This window comes from Protomyctophum bolini (genome assembly GCF_963924005.1).
Source record: "Protomyctophum bolini genome assembly, chromosome: 21".
Lineage (NCBI taxonomy): Eukaryota > Metazoa > Chordata > Actinopteri > Myctophiformes > Myctophidae > Protomyctophum > Protomyctophum bolini.
In genome coordinates, this window is record NC_137882.1 from 18,831,207 (window position 1) to 18,842,283 (window position 11,077).

Sequence of the window (11,077 nt, forward strand, 5' to 3'; positions counted from 1 at the left end):
GCCTATATGTGTTAACCCACAATCTAATGTTATTCAATTTAATTCACTTGCACAATGGGACAGTAGTGTTTTCATATAGGCCGACATTTACCTTGCCGACATCACTTCGCCTCTGAAATTTAATTTAATATTTAGACTGCTGGACAGCTCTCTTCACTCTTAAAAAAATTATGATATATATATATATACAGTATATATATACTGTATATATATATGGCAATTTAATTTCTTTGATGATGAAGTAGGCATAAACAAACACAAAGTTTTATATTTAAATGAGATGAAGAAAGTCACCACTCACATCACACATTTTTCTGCGAATGGTTTGTGTAGGCTTTAAGGAAACAGGTTTGCTTCTAAATGTATTCATGCAGGAGGCCTTACATACGCAATGAGGACAGGTATGGCTGTGCTCTAGTCTATGTTGTTGTTTTTGACAGTGTTTCCCAAAAAAGGACATAGTGTCTGATTGGCAGCCAATTAGGCCGCTTCTGTTCTGGCTGTGCAACACAACACAACAGTCTTAAATTGACCTCTAAGGCCTGACTCACACGTGCACAACAGATTAATGTATAGCTGATGCATAAGACTTATTGACTGATGCAAGCTCGCAATTAATTTCCAATGGGAGTCACATGGTTTGACACAACATTTTTGTTGTATGAGGGGGAGGGGGGCAGTCGAAACACAGCCGAAAGCCGTACAACACAAATGTTGTGTCAAACCATGTGACTCCCATTGGAAATTAATTGCGAGCTTGCATCAGTCAATAAGTCTTATGCATTGGGGCAAGATGTAAACAAACCCTTTCTTTACATCTAGCATGCATCAATGTTGTATGCTAGATCGAAAGGTGTGAGTGAAGCCTAACCGATCTTGAAATGTCCTTGCTGCTCTATGATGGTGTTGATGATGCTCACATCTAAGTGATCTATACAGTAGAATGAGTAGATGCTCTCCAATCTGCAAGTCAACCAATTTGAACCAACCAGTTCATCGGTGCCCCATTGTGTGAACAAACTTTCCTCAGATAAATCGAACAAGAGCCTGAAGGCGACCACCATAGACTGAAAGTGAAACATGACATGGACTTTGGAGTTTCTTCTCTTACCCTTTCTGAACCATCATTAAATGACTATTCCAAAGTGAATTTCAATAGTTTGTAAGTGACAAAAGCAAATGCAAGGAGTGTTGGTCTTTCATTTTATTGAGGGCATACAAGAAAAGTAATTGACACTATCCATTTTAAAAACACTGTATCCCAAATATATATATTTCACAACAACCACAACAGACATCATCTCAACTGGATGTACAAAGGAACAACATTCTATACAGGCACTCTATAGAAGTATAATTAATTGCACAGCAATTACAATGATAATGTTATTACATTTCCATAGGAACTAACATTCAGAAGTTCATCAACAACTATACATCAAACAATTTAAATGTCTGCACAGTGCACACATACAGTACACTATAGTACATATCTATAAATTCCATAAATATCTGTCTGTCTGTATATTTGTCCTTCATAACTCCAGAACTGTTTATCCGATCGATTTCACACTTGCAAGTGTATTGCCGAGAGGACCCAAGGAAGTCACGTGTAAAATCCTTTCCGATCAGCGGTTCTCCAGAACCGGCCCACGGTGAACCAGCACGCAGGAATGTGCACTGCACTAGTCTTACAACATTCTTATTTGTGTCTCAACCACAGCAATTCATTTTTCATAAGATTACTCACAGTATATGTAAATGTAGACGCCGCTTCATTCCAAAGACATACAATCCCCAAACATTTAAGGTCAAGTGAATTCCTGTTCACAAAAATGTCCATTGTCATAAAAATATATATTTATAGATTATACTCAAAACCTCACTTACAAAATCATTATAGTATAAATAATTACAGTATGATTTTGACAAATCCTGGCTTTTTACTGTAGGTTGTTTTGTCTTTACAAACTGGATTCTACTGGAGTGAAAGCCTTTCCTTTTATCACTTGAGGTGACATCCTTGACACATCCTTCAAACATCCTGCGTCTTAGCCACACCAATAGCAAATACTGTACTGTACTGTATGTACACTACAGAGATGCTGAATGATATAGTACCACTGTATCACTTTCAATCACTGACCTGCAGTGTTGCTAAGATAACTGAGGATTCATGTTCAAGACATTAGACCATATTTTCACCCCACTTATCCTAACTCTTCTAAAGAGTCACACTTCACAGGGCAATGTCACAGACAACTTTGAAGTATATCACAGCTCAGAGAGTGAAGGGTAGTATTAAATTATAAAATAACCTTCCGTAACAGTTTAGCCACATGTCATGTGCTAGCTGTATTCTGTGGCGGGAGGCCCTCTCACAAACTTGTAGTAACTGGCCACGGCCCCCAGGTCGATATACAGAGAGCCCTTCCTCCTCATGTGGCCAGACTCCTCAGTATACAGGGAAGACTCTACGGAGAAAGAGCAGAGAGTTGTTAATTCTGGTAAGCATTATGTACTGTATTGTGTCTGCAATATTTGCACATGTGAGTGTCTGTGTGACCGCATTTGCACATGGATGCGTCCCCCCCCCAATTGAATTGCCCAAGAGCTACAGTAGCAGGCGTGTCAAAAGGAGCATGTGGTCTACCAGGCCTCACCCTGTGTGGTGTCTGTATGGTGGCTGTGCTGCCGCAGCATGGGGTGGTTGGCCTCGCCCAGTGCCGAGTCCAGGCTCCAGCAGCGCGGCTGCTCCTCCCTGGGCGGGTTGATGGCCTCGTCCCTCAGCAGCTCCGTGGCTGAACTCCGCAGGGCAGGGTTCCTCTCCAGAGCTCGCGTTAGGAAGGTGCGCATGGTCAGGCTGCAGTCCTCCGCTAGGTCTTCTAGAGGAGGCGCCTGCTTGTGGATCTAGTTTGTGGGTGTGTGTGTATGGGGGGAGGGAGGATAGCAAAATTGTTGTCAGTAAAAACCACAGAAAATGCAAAAAAGTGGAGTGCAACTGCGCAGGTTGCAGGCAGCAGTATCAGTCAAGTAGCCATGTGCAAGTCCTCTAACAGGCGTCGACTCAATCCTTTGTTTCTTGTTTGAGCGTCACTGTGTAGTAGCGTGTACTATTACTTTGGTTGAGATCAAGGAGGAGTTCTCAAGCGCAGACCGTTGGGAGAGAGTAAATACCGGTACTCTAAAAACAGCCTCCACATGAGTGGTTACATGAGGAAGTGAGTCACCCTGTAAGTTAAATCCAGAGGCCGATAACCCACTTCAGAAAACAAAACCTCTGTCATGGAAACCTTTTCAAAGAGCCAAATGGAAGCGGCAATAGGCTGACAGGCTGACTCACTAGGCCCTGGAGGTATATGTGCTACAAACTAGAGTCAAGAGTCAACAAGAGTCAATGTCATGCTTTAATATCTTATGATAATCTTAGCTGTGGAAAATTGCAGAACAAGGTCATGGAAAACATTTTTTTAGACACACGATGTTGCTGTGCACCTTGCTGAGGATTTAGTTGTGTGATAAGACAAATGACCATGGCATGGCTATGCGCCTACTGCATGACCTCCTTACAGAGAAGTAAAAACTAAAACCATACAAACATTTATCATTCCTTTGCATTCTGCACAGCAGTCATTTATATGCACATTACTTACAATGTAGAGATATGATGGGTAGGAGGTGCGTGGGTATCTCCTCACCCAGGGGGGGCTACCGGTCTGCATGTGGATGATAGTGGTGCCAAGGCTGTAGATGTCCGTCTTGGTGTTATGTCCCCGACACAAAACAACCTCTGGACTCATGTACATCTGTGAGATGGCAAGGTTGAATAAAGCATGCTGTTATTACAACGGTTAAATGAGGGCAGAACTGCAGTTCCTCTTTTATCAGTTCCAGTAAATTAAATTATTCAGGAGAAACAACCAAAAAACAAAAAAACAAGCTTATGATAATGCTGCACAATGTTGCACATACTGCATACAATGGGACTTGTTTGACATAATATGTGACACAGCAAACTGCCCAAAATTCAGATCTAGGCTCAGCATGGCCATGGGCTAATGTGTGCATGACTCCCTCTGTATAAAATCCTATAGAGCATTTCATATGGAAAAGCTTCATGTACGGTATATGTTTTATATTTCTAATTTGATATTTACATTTATTTTTTATCAGGAGTTACCCCTGAAGATGTTGACCTTGTATATCAGGGGAGTGCATAAAATGCAGTGGCCCAAACAACTAACATTACTAAAGCCCATATTTTAGTATGCTGGAAATTCCACTCAGTTGCACATGTTAATGTCATGTTAATGTCAGCCAGAACAGCCCAGTATTGCTAGCTGTCTGTTAGCTAGGTCCCTCTCCTTGTTATTACCACTGGGCGTCTGCCCTGGGACTTTCCACAAGCCAAGCCACAATGCAGACGGACGCACATGTCATACACACACACACACACACACACACACACACACACACACACACACAGGGGCCAAAATACAGGGACAAAGTAGGGACAGTACAAGAGAAGAGGGATCTCGAGTTCTTGTTACCATCATTCTAGTCTGTATACAGTACTGTATGCCTCCGACTCATTTTCTAGTTGTTTTTCCTGTTTGGCTAACACTATGTATATACACTAAGTATTTGTGTAAGTTTAACTGGTACACTGATCCGTGCATTAATGCTCGCAAGAAATTAGCTCTCTCCCACATTTTCTGCAGATAGTTTTGTTTAACTGACAGGCAAGTGCTGACAAGACTCTAGACTAAATTGTACAGAAAAGGGGAGTTGTACAGAAAACCCCAATCGCAAACAAGGAAGACAGCTGTTTTTTGGTTTTGTTTTTAGGTAGATAGAAACACCTATAAACAGTGTTTGAAACACAGCAGGAAGTGATTGGCTTTACTGTAGCAATGGGTTGTATTGAAGTTTTAGTATTACTCTCACCTCTGTGCCCCTCAGGTCTCTGGGGATGTACATCTCCTCTGTCATCTGCACGGTCAGGCCAAAGTCCACCAACACTGCCTTGTCTGACATCAGGACAATATTACTGGCTAAGGAGAAAAGGAAGAAAAAAACAAATTAATATTGACTGTGTATCAAAGAGGATATTGCCAAGAAGCTACTTCCTCATTGCTGAAGTTATTGTTAGTCGATGGGCGTGTCAGCTAACATTTGAGGAAATTAACACTGCTGAACATGAACAGTAGTTAAAGAGTTCTCAACCATGCTGCTGTTCAGCAGCCTTATACTGTGTTTACACTGGAGCAGCATTATGTGGGGAAAGGGCATTGGCGTCTTCAAAGTAGTTACTGAGAAAGCCAAACAAGCATTTGGCATGCTTTGAGGCAGCACACAATTTGACAGATAATTTAAAGGCAGGCGTTTCCAAAAGCGCTCACCCTTCTCTTTCGTTACCTCACTGAGGTGAAATTACATATTTTGACTGGAGGCAGGAAACACAGAGGACCACAGCGGCACGTCACAGGCCTGGGCCACAAAGCACACCATTGTCATAACTCTCCTGGCTGCAGCCTACATTTAACCCTTCTACACGGAGGGCGCAGGGGAAGGAGGGAGGATCTGGCTGGAAATTCCAGACACCAAAGAGCCTTTAGGTTGTGACTGGCTGACAGACTGCTGTGGATGCGGAGCTTTGATCCCCGGGCTGAGATTAGCTCTCATCAGAGGAACCCAGCTGCATTAACTCGACCTAGCTAGCTTCCTGTGTTGCTCTCTGTTAAGTACATACTGTAACAGAATTCAACATTGCTATTATCAGCAATAACAAATACAACGCTTACTGTGACGCAAACCAAATTGAAACCCTGACCCTAACGTGCAATAAAACACATTATGTATCACTGTTTGCTTAATATGGTCTGGTCATTGGCTGTTCCTCACCAGATTGAACCTCATCCTGCAGGCTACCACTGTATGGCTCTAAAGCCCCACACACACCGTCTGCGAACGCCACGCGTCAAAACAGCCGCCTCCGTTATTTTCAATGAACCTATCCCACACCGGCCGCGTCCGACGCGCGTTCACGGCTCGCCTGACGCTCCGATACGCCACTGTTCTATTTTCCAGGCGTTGCCGCGTCGCTGCGCACCCGGTGTGTGTCGGGCTTAAGCAGAACTACCAGCATATGGCCTGTAGCTTTCCTTCTAAATATAATGTTTTAAGACTGTTGTCACAAGGGTATCACAAAGAGTGTCAGCAACAATGTTTTTTTCCCTGAGCCAAACAAAGCCCTGAACGAGGACATTTCTCAGTGTGCTAAAATGTTAAATCCTTACTTTCTTAAAACATTAAGATTGCTATCTCTGTTGTTGCATATTGTTATTGTTAGTACAGTCTGCAGAGGATGCCGCGCCAACATTTAGCTGATTATGCTTGTATGAGTGAGTGACAAATAAAGCCTCTCTAATCTTGAATCACATCATCAAATGCAGATGAGAGGAAGAGTTTGCATGCCTTATATTTGTCACGCTTACGTTTGATGTCGTGGTGAATGATGTTGTGGGAGTGCAAGAACTCCAGGCCGCGGAGAACCTGCTTCGTTACCCAGATGATCTCGAACTCTCTCATGGGCCCACAGCTCTCCAGCTTCTCCAGGACGGAGCCGCCCTCGCCAGCCTCCATGAAGAGGTGGACGTGTTGATCCCACAGCAGAGCGCCATAGAGCTCAGCGATGTTCTCGTGGCGGAAACGTGCCTGTATCTCCACTTCGGCAGCTTTGAAGTTCTCCATGGGGATCTAGGACAATAGCATGCAAGGAAATTAACTATTGTACAATGTCCACACAACATCCTATAGATTTGTCCCCTGTGTCATCAGTTCTACCGAGAAAACCACTTTGATGACCAATAGAATCATCTTTCCATCGACTGGACAATCTTGTATTATGCATGAGATTAACTGAATTACTGGGTAGTGAACTCACGCCACTAAGCTTTTTCCAGCTGTGTGTGTGACACTGTGTGTGATGGTGTCTACTGTCAACATTGTATAATGTAAACATAGCAGTTGCTGTGACAATGCCAGACTGGGAAGCCACCCGACCTTGTCTGCTAATAATTCCCACTTCGGGAAACACCAAATATATAAGGCCCCTTTGTGAAAGGGACTGAATAACACACGTACTGTATACGTAAATAGAATTGAGTAATTTCATCGACTGTAGTGGGACATTGTTAATAGAGGGAGCTCAAATCAATTGCACGCACGCGCACAGCCGCACACACACACACACACACACACACACACACACACACACACACACGCACGCACACACACACTATTCTGAATAATGTTGAAACTAACTAACTTGGTGTCAGACTACTAGACTCGACAGGTCTAGTAAATGAATTGTAGAGGCAGTTATTTCCCCCCTGAACAATGATCCTCTTTGCGGCTCATTATCAGTGTATGCAAAGTCCAAACATGAATAATGTCATATTTATGTGAGATTCAGTAGCAAAACACTCTTAGCAGTGTCTAAACAAGGGTACTAACTTGTTACGGTCTACGGAAGTACACCACAACATTCTTGGCTCTCAAGTTATGAGTTAACAGTTATGAGACATTCTCTCTGGCTGGATTCCAATCATTGCTCGGCAGCAGGACTCACCAGTTTGCATGCCATTCTCTTCCTGGTTTTGGCGTCCTGAGCCAGATGGACTTTCCCAAAGGAGCCTTTAGGCACAAGACCTGAGCCATAATTCTTGTAAGATAACGTCCACTGAAACAGGACCACGTCCATATTAATTTGATAGCGTCCATTCTTGACAGCCATATCCTTCTGCAAGCAAAAGGCAGATACAAAAAAGGTTGCAGCTTCTCTGTCCAAAATGTATTACATAAAAGCATAAACACACTGAGCTCAGTGGCCGTATGTCTGCCCTGAGATTGGGAGGATGGGGTTCAATCCCACGGTAGGGTCATACCAATCACTATAAAAAATGGGACCCCTTCTTGGCACTCAGCATCAAGGGTCCCTGTTACATACAATAAAAACATTTAATAACACGATTAATATCCCTTATAAAAGTAACTCTTCTCCATTAGCTGTATTCTATAATTCTGCCTAAAGAAAGTAACATTAGGAATTTGGAACTGCATCTCTAGAGCAGGTGTTCCCAAACTTTTTTGGACCAGGTACCCCTTTTGGGGTAGATATTTTTCCAGGTACCCCCTCATCCTCGCAACACGGATAACAATATATTTACAACCACAAGCAGTGTTTCCTGCAGGAAAAAGCTCTGTATACAGACGTCTAAATGTAGACGTCTAAATGTGTACGTCTAAATGTAGACGTCTAAATGTGTACGTCTTCTCTTATGGGGGTCCCTGGCATATATTTTCAAATGGGGGTCCACAGGCTAAGTAGTGTCAATTTGGGGGTCCTTGACATGAAAAAGTTTGGGAACCACTGCTTTAAACACTTTAGCACTTTATGAACATGAACAAAATAGATGGGTCCCCCCTGGAACTCCCTCAGGTACCCCTGGGGGTCCCCGGACCCCACTTTGGGAACCACTGCTCTAGAGAACCCACATGATTATACTTCCTCTGTTTGTTTGCTCAGCTATGCCTAGTACTGTTCTATGACAGTAGTGACTGTTTCTTCAGCTCCTAAGCAATCAACAGACCCTCATGTGTCATGCAACATGTCTGTTTCCTAGTTGTAGCTGTGGCCAGGTATAAAAACTGTGTAGTGTACCAGACTGGGTTTCCATTGCATTTACAGGTCATGTACGTTTTGGCTCCTTACTCAAGTTAAATCACTCCTACTTTTGTCTGAATTCTTGTCTTGCCTCATTTGTGCATATTATATTATGTTTGAGCATCCACATCTGCATTCAGACAGTCCTGGCACATTGCAAAGCTTTTCTTTGCTAGTTGCTATGTAGTTAAACAATGAATGAAGGATGAATGAATGATTTTACTGTGCCATATCAAAACATATCAATACTTGACCACAGTCAGTAGGTTTTACCTTATTCAGAAGTACTCCCATCTCCTGTTGTAGGTGCTGTAGCGCTGCCGGCTGCATGTCAGAGACGAGGTTCACAAATGACAGGAGGTCTGACACTGTCCCATACCTCACACCACCACCACCATGAACCTTCTCTTCATTCCCCGAATCTGCCGAGTCCACTGCCTCTTCATTCTGGTCCATCTCCTCCTGAGATAGACTGTCTTCTTCTTCTAATGACAAACCTAGTTCTTCTTCCTGGACTCCCTTCGCGTGGTAAAGATTCTCCACAGCGTCAATGATATCCTCAATGTTCATGTGAGCCAGCAGGAGTTCAATTCCATTGTCATACTCCATCATATTCATCCCTGTCTTGTTCTCCTCAATATCCTGGCTCTGCAAGGCGACATTGCTCAAATTAGGTCAATGGTCTTTCGTTTCAGAGAAACAAAGACCCAGCAAGTCTGTTTCATTGTTAAGAAAATCTATGTATGTGTCTGTAAGTGCAGAGCATGAGACATAAAAGCCTGCTAGAGTGATAAGAGGAGGGACTTCTTTCACTTTTCTCCCCAGTGAAAGATCATTTCAACACTTCCCACAACACTTTGGGAAGCCCCGGGGCCGGGGAGCTTCTTGCCTAATGTTTTCCTAGTGATTCAAACCTGATGTTTGCATAGTGATTCAAAGCCCACAGTGCTGCTGATCATGTAAATATCAAATGTATGTTTTTAAGGCGTACCGCCGCCGCTGTTATGTTAGCACAATGTATTATTTATGCACGGCTATAGGTTAGATGTCACGTTGACGTTGACGATCACAGTAGCTACAGGTTTACGAGGTGCTCACAGCAAAATGATAAATCCCCAGACAGTTATATAACCCCGAGAGCGAGTATACAAACGACAAAGGTAACCAAATTAAACTGTAGTTCTGGCAATTTTAGCCACGGACAGAGCAAACTTTAAGGAATGTTTAACTTTAAAATTACGTACCTGCATGTTGTGTGAGGAGCTCAGTTGGAGTGCGCTCTCTCCATAGTGCGTGCTGCTGTTGTGTGCGCACACTGAGCATACAGAGATTACAGACACAGAGACAGACTGACTGACGCAACATGGAAGCAAACGACTAACAACAGGGATGTTATGTCGTAGATAGAAAAGTCTTGCGGGGGAGTTGTTTAGACACCCGAGTTTAACGTCATCTGCTGCGGGCGGCTTCTTCCAATCATTCGATTAGTTTCGTTTTCCATTTTCCCTTTCTTTTAATTTTCAAGTTAACTTCTAGGGTTTTATCCCTATTGCGTTTTACTTTTCATCATGTGTGGTCGAAATTTTGGGTACAACTATAGTGATCCTCTCTATGTAGTATGTACCGGTAGTACAATAGCAATGAAACAACTTTTAGCAATGAAACATATTTAAATTCATAATTTATGTATTTATTAAAAGTTAATTAAAAGTATAAGAAAGTTGTTTTTCATCGTAACAATGATCATGTACAGTTAGCCATGGTTCACATGACGCTCGTTGAGTGTCATGATAATCATGACAGTCATGTTTCAGGGGCAGGGCTAATGTATACAGTATACTTGGGGTTTGCAAATGCATGAATATTGGAACAGAACTCCATATGGAGATATCCGACATACCATAACCACTAAAACCACCTATCCAAGTCTGACTCTGACATCACAATCAATCTACAGAGACATATAGTGCTGAGATCATGCTAATGCAGAACTCCATATATGATGATCCGGACGGTTCATCATACGGACTGGCACTGCAGGCATCATCATCGTGACAAAACTGACAATCATCCAGCCACGAAGCCTTATATAAAGAGTGTCGATAAGTTTTTGCCAGCAATATTACCGGTATGTTAACTTGCTTCTTGTTAATTGCACAACAGAAAAGTGAAGATTTTGATCATGCTTCACATGTGTCTGTTCACTCTGTTGTCACTGACTGACTGCTTCACATGACAGCGATTTCCTCGCGACTCGCGTCTGAGTAGCCACACTTGCAATTTCTAGTTTCTTCATAGATTATGGTATTATTACGTTTTGACATTTTTCTTTTGAGTTTTGTTCACTCC

General features: G+C 42.7%; 1 protein-coding gene across 1 annotated transcript; it reads right to left on the reverse strand.

Moving 5' to 3' along the window:
• Positions 1–1,226: 1,226 nt before the first annotated feature.
• map3k8 (mitogen-activated protein kinase kinase kinase 8) lies at positions 1,227–10,108 on the reverse strand. The gene is made up of 8 exons (XM_080793676.1): positions 9,973–10,108; positions 9,002–9,376; positions 7,634–7,804; positions 6,498–6,759; positions 4,948–5,054; positions 3,654–3,806; positions 2,664–2,910; positions 1,227–2,474 (listed from the first exon to the last, which is right to left on the reverse strand). Exons 1-8 carry the CDS (start codon positions 9,976–9,978, stop codon positions 2,350–2,352), a joined length of 1,446 nt encoding a protein of 481 aa, XP_080649802.1. The 5' UTR covers positions 9,979–10,108; the 3' UTR covers positions 1,227–2,349.
• Positions 10,109–11,077: the final 969 nt, after the last annotated feature.